This window comes from Haemaphysalis longicornis, unplaced genomic scaffold (genome assembly GCF_048455015.1).
Source record: "Haemaphysalis longicornis isolate Haplotype H1 unplaced genomic scaffold, Haemaphysalis longicornis Haplotype H1 scaffold_6, whole genome shotgun sequence".
Classification (NCBI taxonomy): domain Eukaryota; kingdom Metazoa; phylum Arthropoda; class Arachnida; order Ixodida; family Ixodidae; genus Haemaphysalis; species Haemaphysalis longicornis.
Window position 1 is genome coordinate 29,764,994 of NW_027526407.1, and position 13,578 is coordinate 29,778,571.

A 13,578-nucleotide genomic window follows, 5' to 3' on the forward strand; every position below is an offset into this window, starting at 1 on the left:
CGCTTTCACTAGCGGCGCGTATTATGTTTTATAGTACCGTTTTCGCCCACATTATAAGATTCTTTACCTCACAAGCAACTTCGTGCGTGCCACGTGCGGCATTTTAGAGAGCGCTTAGAAGCCGTTGCTCGAGCTCCCGTCACCACTTTGCGGTCGAAGCCGCCGCCGCCGGCAGCACCGCGCGCAGCGTGCGGGTGGTTCCGCGGCAGCGTCGGCACCCCTGTGACGTGCGCGGCGCGTTTTTGCGAGCAGAAAACGCCCCATGCGGTTCACACTAAACCATGTTATGTTCCTTTTTGATTATGCAATTCTGGCTCCTGATGTCACATGAAAGAAGTTCTTTCAAGATGAGCTCCAAAAAAGCGCTGCCTTTTAAAATTGTATGTAATTTTGGCTCCTGGTGTCAAAAGTTCTTTCAAGATTAGCTCGCCAAAAGCGCTGCCTTTTCAGATTCGCTGAAAAAAACAAGCGCGCTGTGCGTGCGATTTGGGCACCACCCACATCGTCCTTCAGCGCAAGTGGGAGAGAAACCCAGCTGCGAGCTGCGTGAACCGCACGGCGAGTTTCTGCACGCGATTCGTGCGCGTATTTTCACGGCCGCGTCGACGATTTCGTGCCTGCAGTGGCTCCTTTCCTACACAAGCAAGTGCGTTTGTGCCTTGAGTAGCATTTTAAAGAGCGTTTAGAAGCGGTCGTTGGAGCTAAAGCACTGCTCCGTGGCCGGTACCGCCGCCATGTTTCCGGCGCCTGCCGCTTGGCACTCACCGTGCGGGTAGTTTCCGCAGCGGCGTCAGCGTGCGCGGCGCGTTTTCGCTTGCATAAAAACCAGAAAACGTTTCATGCGGTTGACGCCTTCGTCGCGCGCGAACGAGTTGCGTTCGGTAACTTTTCTTGGGGTCCTCCAACGCTGGTTTCCCCTATTCCAAAACTGTGTGGGCAGGCCCCGAAGTGGTTTTCCCTGACTGGTACTACTTGACTGAAAAATTCCCTGTCAATTTCCCGACTTTTCCCGGTGGCTCAAAATTCCCTGATTTTTCACTGTTTTTCCGGTCGCTAGACACCATGCCGGCAGTGACTCAAATTCCGGGGGAAGTTTCGCGCTCTCCTGACGCCTTAAAAAATTCCCTAAAGTGGTGAGTGAACACTTCACTTATGTCGGCTGGACGCGAACTTGCGGCGCCGTTCGGCAACACAACGTGGGGCACGTGCGCTCGACCGACGTCATCTACCGAACCTGCCCTAATATACCTTAGTGCCGACGGGTCTGACAAAGGCCTGCCTTGCACGTATGCGCGTCCCGCTGCGCTAGACGACTGACGCAAAAGCCTCTCGTAGCGCGCCCTCAACATGCCCTCATAGTCGCGCATGGCAAATGTCATTTGCCCGCTCTTTATGACTGCAGTCCCCAGACAGGTAACAGACTCTCCAGGACAGGTGAGGGAGTTCTGCACCCCCAAGCAAAAATCAATGATTTGTTTGCTTATACTGTGCTAATATCTGCACTTCTAGTCACTGGCTTTAACGGGTAACTCTCTGAACCGCCATTATAAATCTTTTGATTAAAGGCCGAAACATTGATGATCGCCGGTGGCAGTGAAGCAGTGTGTTTGGTAATGTTATCACAGAAGCCATGAACGCTAAAGACTGCAGTGCACAAATCCAGGCCGTCCAGCAGGCGAAGGCTGCCCTGGCATGCCAGCGGCCCGAAAACGCAACCCCACCTGGGAAGCGTGAGTAGGCCCGGGCACCAGGCAGGTCTCCGCGACGTAGCGGCCACGTCCTAGCTGCCGGTGATTTTAATAAAGTTGTTCCTCCTCCTCCTCCTCCTCACAAAACTCAAGTCTGAGTCTTTTAAAGCGGAAGCCTAATGTGCCTCTTGAAGATCCCATTGTTATCCACACTCATGGCTGGATAAACCCATGTGCTGTGCCGTCATTAAAAAAGGCTGTGCATTTGCCCACTTAGCTGCAAATGCTGTGGAACCACGAGAGCCTTCTGCCACCCCTGCCACGTAAAATCCTCCCCAATCTTTTCCCGCCACCTGTCATGCTCCTCCCCCAATAAACACGGTGGAGGTTTTCTCTAGTCAATTCAATTTCCGCATGTTTCACTGCTTGCATGGCATCCATCAAAACCTTTTTGTTACTGTTGGATTAACTGAAAAGCCACCACGAGGACTCTGTTCGGGTGCAAGCTTTTTGTGTGTTTTTAAGTCAGAACATTGTTGTTTTTTTAGGTATCAAGTGCACATCCATTTACAATTGAAAGAACACTGCCTAGTACCAGTTATGCATTGATGTTTCACTTCAAATATCATTAATGCTTTCTTTTTGCTTGACAGTGTTGACAGGAATGAAGCATTGCATCAGACCTAGCGGTATGGAAAGGTTTTGCCCATGCATATAAATTTTCCATTTCAGAATTCCTTTATCTTTTCACTGGGTGCTGAGTCAAGGGACAGACACAAAGACAAACAGACCAAAATTTTCACGTTTAAGTCGCAAGAGAATGACCATCATTTTTCAAAGCCATTGAACCCAAGGCAAGAACACAAAGTGAGCAAGTTCTCATCGTTTTATACCATGCCCTTCAAAAAACTGCTGCATCAAGTTTGCTTCTCATCACGTTGGAAAATACTCGTAATGTATTCTCAGCACCTTGTACCTGTCAAAGTGCATGCGTAATAAAGAAGGCAACTGCTAGCCTTTTGTCCACATTCATTGACTGGTGCAAAAATCAACTAACTGTTTTTACAGCACAGGGCCGAACTTTTTCCTAGTTCTTCCACAGCTTTAGTTCTTTTTTCTGGCCCCCTTAAAAATCAAGTCCACTACCACCACTTTTCCTGGACAGGTGAGATTTTATTTACACGAGATGAGTGCACCTTTGCCACAGCATCCATCAAGACACCATCAGTTCCTCTTCACTCCCAACCTCGGAATCCAACTCGTCATTCTCATCTTCCGACACCCTCTCGTCCTCCTCCTTGCCCTTGAACGTTCGCAACGTCTCGATGTACCTCAACAAGTACTTATTGTGGTCGCACACTTTTGCCAACTCCGCATGCCTCAACCCGACATTCTTCATCACTGTCCTGAGTGTCGCCATTATGTTCCGCGACCTCTCCTTCAGCGTTTCGCCGTGACACCTCAGCAGGGTCACGATCCATGCCACATAAAACTGAACGTGCGTTGTTGACTCCAGTTTTGCTCCGACGAAGTTCAATAGCTTTTCGACATAGACTTGCGGCAGTGACCGGCAGACCAGTTCGACTTCGCCGATAGGCACACCCTCAACGACCTCTGTTGTGAGGTCGTCCTCGTTGAGTCGGAACGCCGCCATGACAGCACGAACATAATCCTTCTCGCGCGCGGCGGCTCGTATGGTAGCCGGTGTTACACCCTTTTCGAGCTCAAAAGGATCGAACACAAGGGAGTGATCGAGGGAGTAAATTAACACTCCTTCGGTGCTCGCTGCGGCCCAAGCGCGACCCGTCGGGGAGAACGACACCGCGCTGACTCTAACCTCGGGCTTGAAACTTCGGCTCGAAAGGTCGCCCTTTTTTACCCCGGGGAGTGACAGTGCTGTCTCTTCTGCTGCGGCACGCTCTTCAACGAGCGCCATGTTTCCAAACTCTGTGATCTTTCGGCGGCTGATGAAGTCGTCGACAGCGTCGAGTGAGTGGTTGCAGGTGACCTCGAACTTCTTGAGGAGGAGTTGTTCGCGGACGTGGTAGATGCAGACAAACTTTGAGCGGCCCGCAGCGAGAATACACTCTCCATCAGCCGAGTAGCAGAGGGTTGAGAATGCTTGGGTGTTGGTCAGGCGCTTGGCGGTGACCAAGTCGGTGTCGCGGCGGCCGCTGGTCAGGTCCCGTTTGCCTGCAACAGAGCGCGGCTTGTACGACTTTTGTAACAAACGGTAGGCGCTGGCTGAAGGTGCCGGTCTGGTGATCAGGCACGGTACAGCCTTTGTCATAATTTCCTAGGCCAAGTAAAATATTTCTCGGTCACAAAGAAATGAATGTAACAGCTAACTGTGACCAGGTTATTTTGTTACAGTAAGGAAGATGGGCGTTCTCCAGCCTTCTGGCATAAAACGTTTCGGCCCCACTCAAGAGGCCAGGCTGCACTTTGAACTTTTTGCGGCCTATGCACTTTTAGCATGGCCTAGAAAATTTTGACAAAGACTGCACCCATGGCAAATATGTCTCTGCGTCTCTAGGTGGTGCAAGGCTGGATGCTTTTTTTTTGTTTTGGCTATAGTTCATACTGCAGAGCTGTGCTTACACTTGCCAAAGAGTATCAAAAATTTAACGGGATTCAGAAAGAATGTTTTAGCGTTCTAAAAAAATGTAAAGCAAAGCTAAAGATTTTGGAGATGGACAAAGCTAAGCACTGTAAAAACTAGGGACATTAACTGTAGGTCATACAATGTGACTATAAGATTACCCAGCTAAGTGCGCCAAAACGTTAAGACTGGCATGACAGCACGCGTACATGTTCCTTGCAGTGTATTAACTCTTTCAGGGTCACGGATGTACATGTACGTCCTCTGCAAATGCCTTCAAAATGGTCAATAACGTATATGTACGTCATCGCTTGTATGTTTAAAAAGCGCGCCTTTTTCGCCAACTTCTCTTGCTTTGCATGTGCTATCACACTGCGGAAATAAGTCAAATTATTTTCTTGCGCCGATGGTTCTTTTTTTTTATTTTTTAATGATTTACTTCAGCGGCGTGCCGGCCATCGCTTGCGCATCTCGTATCGATGGGACGCGCTGGGTATCACCCACCGGGTGCACGGGCGCCTCTCGCTTCTTGCGCCTGCCACAGACCAAGGGCGCCTGCGAAACTGATGAGGCTCTTTTCTCATTTTTTTTTCGTATTTTATAGGAGTGGTGCGCCGCCTATCGGCCGCGCATCCGGCCCTGCGCCCGCGCGCAGCGGCTGGTTTCGTTATCGTCCTCCGGGCGCTTCCCGCTTTTCGCACCCGCGAAACTGATGTCTATCTGATTTCGATTCACTCAAAGGGTGCGGGCTTGTTACTCTCTCGTTTTTATTTAGAATTCTTCTTGTGTTACTCGTGAATAAACCAAGTGTATGCAACAACACAAACGATTTTCTTGTCACTTTATGGTCACCCTAAAAAATTACGATAATTTTTTCTCGAAATAGATTCATCCGAAGAGTTTAAATCAGCAATAACAAAAATCGACCCTGGGGGGGCGCATTTGGCAAAAAAATTCGACCCTCAAAGGGTTAAGGACAACCATGATAGGAACCAAGAAAAAGCTGTTGGGTGCCACCTTTCCTTTTTCTTCTAAGGTAGCAGTTGATTGCCAATAGAGAATGAGACATCCAAATCTGCATGGATTTTAATTCAGCAGCTTAGTTCAAAATCAATGTTAGCAAACCTTTAACATGGAGCACAGTACATTTTTATTGCAAATAAACTATAAATTGCCTTGTAAGGACTATAAAGGAATCAAGTGCCTAAGCATTGCTAAATTCTGGTAAGAACACACAGATGAAATTGCTGCCTAGCCATACTCACTTGGCTTTGTAGTATCTGTTTTTGTAACCAACAAGAATTTTCACTGAAAGCATGCTTTTTTTTAAATTTGATACAAAGCTCCACATGTAGACACTGGTATCTCCCCCCCGAAATGTTTCTTGTCCAAAACACCACCACCACCATCATCATCATCATCATTCCTCTCTGGTGATGCCCTGGTCCATTCTTTGCCCCTGAATTTCCTGCTTTCATCCCTCCATCAAGTTATCGCTCTGCCCCCCTCCTAGTTCCATCTCTCTCTCTGTAGCCACTGGTGCTGCCCTGGTGGTACACCTGTTAAGTCTCTGCATTACATGCCTAGCCAATTTGAACGACGACGTCTTCCACTTGAGTTTGCTCTCCGATATGGGATGCTTGTTTTGTAGGCTATCCCTGTAGGCTATCATCCTGGCTCGTCTTGGAGCAAGTCAAGAGCGAAAAAACGGCAGGCTGTGCATAAAAGATGGGATTCAGTCACAGAGATGTGCTAGCAGCCATGCACGTGGACATTTCTGTGACCAGGCACCTGAGATGTTAGCTGCTCCTCTCGAGTTTATTTGTACTGTACGAAAAATTTGACTTCTGTTTCTTTTTTGTTAATTTTTGTGTTCGATTGTATGCTCTCTTCTTCATTCAAATTATTCCATTTCCAATCCATAGCTTTGTGAACCAGGCACCTTAGCCCTCCTGAATCCTGGCCAATCCCCCAAGTGGGTATGTGTCGCAAAGCAGGGTGGCCGTACGTACCTTCGATGCATCCCACCTGGGTGCAGCCCTGCGGCTCGAAGAACACGATGGCCCCGTCCAGGGTGGCCACCGCAAACTCGCCGCCGTCTGGCCGGAACTCGGCCGTCAGCCCATCGGCCGTCAAGGGGATGGCCTCGCGACCGCCGCCCTTCTCGGCAAAGAGGTTCCACACGCGGCAGGTCTTGTCCCACGAAGAGCTCACCAGCACAGACTCCATGCCGGGCCCGAATGCCAGGCCCGAGACGCAGCTCGAGTGGCCCGCCAAGACGTCCAGGAGACGGCCCGTTTGTAGCGACCACACAAACACCTCGAAGGTGTCCTGCAAAAGGGGAGAGCACGAGAGTTTTTTTTCGATGAGGATAAAATGGACGACGGCTGCAACTTGCTGTGGAGCTGAGGCAGATAATTTATTGGTAGTGGTAACCGTATATAAGCCACAATTTCAACCCAAAAATGATAAATATGCTACGGGAAGTTCGCATATTATCTGCTTGATTGAGCAAACGCACTTAACTTGGTTTGGCCAGGTTTCTAGATGCATGAGGGCTGAAACCACTACTTTAAACGCACACCTGGTAGCAAAAAAATCATGCACCTTTCTGTCTGACAACAATGGTTGAACGCAAAGCTTTCTCATGAGAAATTGGATTCCTTGGATGTTGTCTGAGATTGGACGCTGACTCATTGAGCTTTGACTTTAATCTTTCGCCACTGCATTGGGCACAAGGAAAGTTTCGCGTTCAACCTTCATCATCGCTATGCGGAGGGGTGCCTTTTCTGCGTAATTTTGCATGTCCACGCACGCCTCTCCAAATTCAAACCGCTTCAGCCGTGCTGGATTGGCACAATTCGATAGATGTCAACTTCATAACGCGAGCGACCCAGGCTCAATTCCAACCACGAAAAGCATCTTAATTTTTCTTCCCTCCACCACGATCACCACCACTGTCAGAGAAAGCTGGCTTTCCTACAGTGCTTTTATGGGTGGACTAGAGATGACATCAGTGAGAGGCTGAAAGCTTCGCATGAAAAAGGAGCCACATGTTGCAGTGTTCAGCCGAAAAAACCTGAAAAGACCGAAAACCCATGGGCCAAAAGAACCATGGTAGCAGTAATGGTCTGGATTAGGAAGTGGACATCATTAGAGAACGAAGTCGTACAGAAGTCATGCAGGCTGAGGTTAAGAGAAAGAAATACAGGTGGGCCAGCTATGCAACGTAAGGATTGGCAACAGGAAGATCAGCAGAGTGACAGAGCGGCAACCAAGGCGGAGGGTGAGATGTAGCGTAAGAAATTGAGAACTCTTTGGACGAATGAGGTATGAAATTGTAAGAAAGAAGGATTGGTTGAGGCAATACAGGACAGGAATAACTGGAAGCAGAGTTCTTCACTATACACCAGTTGTGAAACCCCGCTTCAGAAATGAAATGCACTAAAGTGGCTGTTTGGGCTTGTTGGTTGAACATAATTAGGGGACGGCAGCGAAACTGGAACACCGACAGAAAAGAAGAGATATAGACTTACACGAGCGCTTGTGTGTGTCTATATTGCCGCGAACCATGTAAGGGTTTGTTTATTTATTTATTGTTTGTTTTTACTGCCCGGCCACACCCGGGTCTGTTATCTGTCCCCAGCGAAGCGCGTCTTCCATTCTTTATTTTTATGCCGCACAGGCTATCTCATTCAAATAAGCAGACTGTTTCGTCTTAACGTCACTAGCCCAGAATAATCTTCTTTGACCTGTGATGTTCTGGATGTAAATCGACGGTTAAAGAAACACTCGCGCCGAAAGATAAAAGCCTGCATAGCAGATGCCGCGGCCTTCGATTCGACGACACTCGCTTGCGCACGTCACTTTGTTGACTGCTGCTTCGCCGCCTGTGTATTCTTTGAGTTGTCAGGGGAGCCCAAGTTTGCTCCAATAAACTTGTTTCCTTCGAAGACAACTGCGTCGTCTCTGGCTTCGTGACAATATCTCTTCCTTTTTGTCCGTGTTCCAGCTGCGCTGCCGTCCCCTAGTTCCGCTTCAGAATCTGGGCAGCACCCCCCCCCCCCCCCCCCCCCCCCCCCCTGCTCCGCTGAAGGTGAGAGACAAGTGTACTGATGTGGCCCCTAGGGGACGAAAACTGGACTTCGCCAAACCATTACTCGATCACAAAATTTTTGTAAAATAACGCATATTTTTGAGATTAGACGACATAAGTTGGGTAATATTTGCTCGTGCTCTTAGTTTTTTTATGGCTTATGGCAGCAGCTGCTAGCACTTGAGTACTATAACTTTAGGCCAACAGATGACAGGCTTGTCAATTTGTCCTGCGCTTGCCCGTTTGCCCCAGCACAGGTGGTCCAACTGCGGACCGGCTTTTGGTACATGAAGCGTACGGGGAATTTCGCAGCTGGTGTACATTCAGTAACTCTGATTGGAAGTACATGTCCTGCAGTGGGCATCAAGAGGCAGGTGATCATGATGATGATGCTGTGCTAACACAGTAGCCAATGAGGACTGTGCCCTCCTCGCACTGGATCTCACCTGCGATCCTGCACACACCACCTCCCCACTGGTGTCCACAGCCAGTGAAGCAAACTGCACAGCCCTCGGTGCGGTCAGCGTCTTGAAGTTGCGGTAGCGGTGCAGGTCGTACGCGCGGACGGTGCCATCGAGAGACGCCGACAGGACGGCCTTGCCGTTCTGGGTGAAGGTGACGCCAGCCACACCGGCTGCATGCTCCGAGAACGTCACAAAGCAGAAGCCGTTGCCCGTGTTCCACAGCTTCACCTGCGCATCGAAATACGTGTGTCAGTTGTCGTGCATGCTTGCTGGTTGAATGCACTGCACGAAAAGTCGACAGTGGCGTGGTGAAATCACCCCTCTTTCGAATGCTGGGAGAGAGTGGACCTTGCTACAGCAAAAGCTTTAGGCTTTTATCTGTACAGTTAAACCTGGATGTAACGAACCTCTATGTCATGAATTCCTGGATTTCACTAAGTTTTTCAATTCCTTATTTCCAGCCCCGTTTGAAACCCATGCTTTTGCGACCTCTGTGCAACGAAGGCGTTGCGACAGTTAACCTGGATGCAACAAATTCCCCACGCTAATGAGCCCTTGTTTGTTGCATTTTTTTCTGAAAAATCGGCTGGAGAATTGCACTAATTTAGCAAATTTTGCCCGCACCGCAAACTATCGCACGTTTTCACGTGTGAGTGCAGTGTCAGTTAGGTGCTAGCTAGGCCTGTCGGTCGGTGTGTAGCCGCACATGTCCACTGCTATCTGTGACGATTTCTGCTGCGAGAAAACGAAAAGTTTTGTCTTTTCAACGCAAGCTCACAATTTTAAATGCCATCTCCGCCAGCGAGAAAGAAGAATGTCACCATCTGATGCAGTATCCCAGCTATACTTGGTGACAACTTAAGAATGGCACCGGAAGTTGCCGCTGTGCCTTATCACCGTAAGGTGATAAGGCACAGTGGGGCGTTACTGGGAGTATTTTGAAACCGGCGTGAGCCGTTCCCATGATTTTTTGGACTTATGATGCTCATAAACGACTCCAGTGACGACAAACAAACTGCGTGAGAAAAGGCAGACGATATCACGCATTCATAGCAAACCCCTTTCAAAACGCACGCGCACTGACGTCACGGGTTCAGCACTTTGTCACAGTGATACACTACATGAGGTGGTGCCGTTCTTGAGTTGTAACCGAGTATAGCACCCTCTTGCCAATGTCGAGTGCGGAAGAGAGCATCAAGCTCGCAAGCAGGTGTCCTTCCAGCATAAGTTTGGTCCTTGAAACACGTTAAGGCACCGAAAAGTATCAAAAGCAAAAGTGATACTTAATTTACGTTTGTGAATACAGGGGTAAGTGACCTCGCTTCTTCGAAGTGCTGTGTAGTGACTAAGCTCGTGGCAAAGCACCTGGTGGAAATCACGCAGTTTTTTGCTGTGAAATGAATTGTTGAAGGGCGAGTTTACTGTCACTGATGTCTAGCATTTTACTTTTGTTTCCACTTCATTAGCGCATGCCTTGACTCGAAACCTCCATGTAACGAAAAATTGCGCATTTTTGTCAACTTTGTTACATTCAGGTTTAAATGTAATGAGCTTTTGTCTTGGCCGAAAAAACGGGTCATTTGACTCCTCACTCACGAAAGGAATGGCACGATGCACTCATTTTCCCACATGAGGAATGCGATCACAATTCGGTTCCCCATTCTATGTTAATGTGAAGGCATTACGTGCCGCATGATGCAGAAAACCCGGCATTGTGAGCAGCGGATGGGCCTGAAATGAAACGTTTCAACTACAAAAGAATGAGAGTTAACCCCACTGACATGCAGTGAGAGGCCAGAGGTTCAGTCACTAGCCTGTGCCAACGCCACACAGCTTTCATGATTAAGTTGAGTGTGAAAGCCTGATGGCTTCCCTTGGCGCTGCTTCACTACTACATTGTATACATTTCATAGGAGTTCCATGAAGATATGATAGTACAGATTTGTATACTCAGTTACAACTCAAGAACGGCACCACCTCATGTAGTGTATCATTCCGCCAAAGTGTCGTACCCGTGGCGTCAGTGCGCGCGCGTTTTGAAAGGGGTTTGCTATGAATGCGTGATATCGTCTGCCTTTTCTCACGCAGTTTGTTTGTCATCACTGGAGTCGTTTACAAGCATATTAAGTCCAAAAAATCACGGGAACGGCTCACGCCATGTTCAAAATATTCCCAGTAACGCCGTACTTGCGCCGCGCGGAGAAACATCCGGCTGCGGTGATAAGGCACAGAGGCAACTTCCGGTGCTGTTCTTAAGTTGTCACCGAGTATAGCTTCTCAGTGCAAAGTTTTAAATGGCCTTCAGACTGGACGCATACCCACTCAAGGGGACTGGCCAGTGAAAATGACCGCTGCCATCAGAGGCTCACAGCTGATTCACTAATCGCCACAGCTATAATGTATTCACCTTCCAAGAATGCAAGCAGCTGAGGTGCCACCAGCAATTTTTTATGTGAATGTACAGGAGAATTAAAAGCCACTTTCTGCCAGGAGAAGCAGGATAATGATTGTACTCCTCACACTAATGAGAAGCAACATGATCCAATAATGACTTTGGTCACAAAAGGATTGTGAAACCCCTTCTCATAGTTTTGTGACGCCTGTGCACAGAAACTAATTACCCTTATGGGAACTAAACCTCATTACAAAGTTCCACAATGCAGTTTTGAACTGTGCACTATGTGAAGCATCATGCACATGTCTACGTCCACATCACTTGTGTTAGGACTACAATGTCAATTCTATTTCCCTATCGTCCTCACACTTGCAGTCTTCGGCTGCAATATTTCTTTAAGTTGCACCATGATTGCTATCCTAAAGTGGCGCTCTTCAATTGTCAAACCCACATTTACTTGGGGCTCCCCAAGAAGCAATCGGTAGCCCCTTTTTTACACGTATTTTTATGGTGTGGAGAATCCTTGGTCTATTGGTGAGGATTCTGTAACTGTAAATTGGACAACACCTATGTGACGTACTTTTAGTAACAAGCAACAATTTTTTCCATGTAACAGTGTAGACACTGTCAACATGAGTACGACCCTGATCAGTGACGAGCAGTAGATTCAAAGGAGCTGTGTGTGTGTGTGTGTGTGTGTGTGTGTGTGTGTGTGTGTGTGTGTGTGTGTGTGTGTGTGTGTGTGTGTGTGTGTGTACGCGCGCACGTGCTTGTTTGTATGTATGAGTTTTCGCATGTGGACGGCACTGTACGCCCACCATCTGCCATCGCATTTTCACTACAATGCACCCTCGCACATGGTCGAGACCACCCGTGTTTCTCAGTAAGAGTGGATCGGGCGTAAAAGAGCAGCTGCACACCTTTCCATCGTCCCCTCCAGTGACGAGAGAGGCCCCGTCTGGGGAGTAAGCAAGGCACGCCATGTTGTTGGCGTGGCCCTGCTGCTTGAGCACAAAAGACTCCGACTGCCACTCCCACACGACCAGCTGGCCGCGTCGGGCGCTAGCCAGGGCGATCCAGTCGCCCGTCGGGTTGAAGCAGGCCGCCGTCACCTCGTGGTCGGACACGTTCAGCGACTGGATCAGGTTGTAGTCCGGCATCTCGTGCAGCAAGAACGACCCGTTGGAGAAGGCCGTCACCAGCATATGGTTCCCGCCGTGGTAGCACGCGGCCAGGAGATTCACCGATTGCCCGCCCTCTACTTTGAGCGCGTCTTTTAAAAAGTGCTTGCCCGCTCTACGATACCGAATCCTGTCTTCGCCCGCGTCTTCGTCCTCGTCGGCATCAGGTGCCACCTCGTCCTCGTTCTTGTTCTCGGGCTCATCCTCAGTCACGGCAGACCGCCGTCGTCTGCTTGTAGCATCGTCTGCGGAGACGAACCCAGACAGATCGCACGTCGCCTCCCAAACGCACAACTGTCCGTTTCTACTCAGCGTAAACAGGTCTGCGGCGTCTTTGTCGAAGAAGCAGCCGACGATGGCGTCGCTGTGGCTGGAGAGGGTGACAATACCGAAGTTCTTCATCCTGTGCAGCGCTGTGACGCGCACCGACATGTCCCGGCTTCCGACGGCAAGGAGGCGGGAGTCTGACGACCAGTCGAGGCAGGTGACCGCGTCGTACGCCGTGTTCAACACACGCTCGAGAGCGAACGGCGCGTAATCGCGTCTAGCGTGGCCGGGCGTCCTGTAGATGAATACGGTATTGTCCTTGGCGACGGCGAAGTAGCGCCCATCGGGACTGAACTTGACGGTGGACACGGGCTTGCGGAAGTGGTGGCGGTGGATGACGGTTCGAGAAACCAGGCTGCACAGAAGGGCTTCACCCGTTTCGTTCACGGCGATGAAGAGGAAGCCCGAAGGGGCGATGTCGACCGCGGTGAAGTTGTAGCGACTCTCGATCGGCAGCGTCTCCGACTTGTTGTTGCGCAGGTCGAACAGGGAGAGCCGGTTGCCGACCGGCGCGATGACGGTGTTCCCGTCTGGGGTGAACAGGAGGTTCCCTTTTCGGTACACGGTGCCGACCAGGTTGGAGAACTTGAACGCGAACTTCATCGTGGACGCTCTCGAGATAGCGCTACAGCACTAATAAAAGGTTGTCACGGAGGAGACTGGTCTACTTACTCACAGCTCGCATCGCACACCAAGAACAACGTTCACCACTTCGCTCATGTGCCAGCAACGTGTTCACGAAAAGCCAGCGAGTGTTTCATGAGCGGCGCCATTTTGTTTTGCAATGTTGCGTAGTCTTTCATGCACTTTTGGCCAAAACGTGAG

The 13,578-nt window shown here is 49.5% G+C and overlaps 1 protein-coding gene across 1 annotated transcript; it reads right to left on the reverse strand.

The window, feature by feature from the left end:
- Positions 1-2,610: 2,610 nt before the first annotated feature.
- On the reverse strand, positions 2,611-13,532 carry LOC144142424 (periodic tryptophan protein 2 homolog). The gene is made up of 4 exons (XM_077673927.1): positions 12,166-13,532; positions 8,833-9,078; positions 6,303-6,621; positions 2,611-3,881 (listed from the first exon to the last, which is right to left on the reverse strand). The coding sequence occupies exons 1-4, from the start codon at positions 13,354-13,356 to the stop codon at positions 2,902-2,904; spliced, it is 2,736 nt and encodes a 911-aa protein (XP_077530053.1). The 5' UTR covers positions 13,357-13,532; the 3' UTR covers positions 2,611-2,901.
- Positions 13,533-13,578: the final 46 nt, after the last annotated feature.

Excerpts from the sequence above, each read along its gene's own strand:
- LOC144142424 (XM_077673927.1), bottom strand. The coding sequence starts at position 13,356 with ATGAAGTTCGCGTTCAAGTTCTCCAACCTGGTCGGCACCGTGTACCGA. Across the intron at positions 9,079-12,165 it reads CTGGAGGGGACGATGGAAAG|GTGAAGCTGTGGAACACGGG; the intron begins GTGTGCAGCTGC and ends TTCGATGCGCAG. Across the intron at positions 3,882-6,302 it reads CCAGGTGGGATGCATCGAAG|GCAAACGGGACCTGACCAGC; the intron begins GTACGTACGGCC and ends GCTCTGTTGCAG.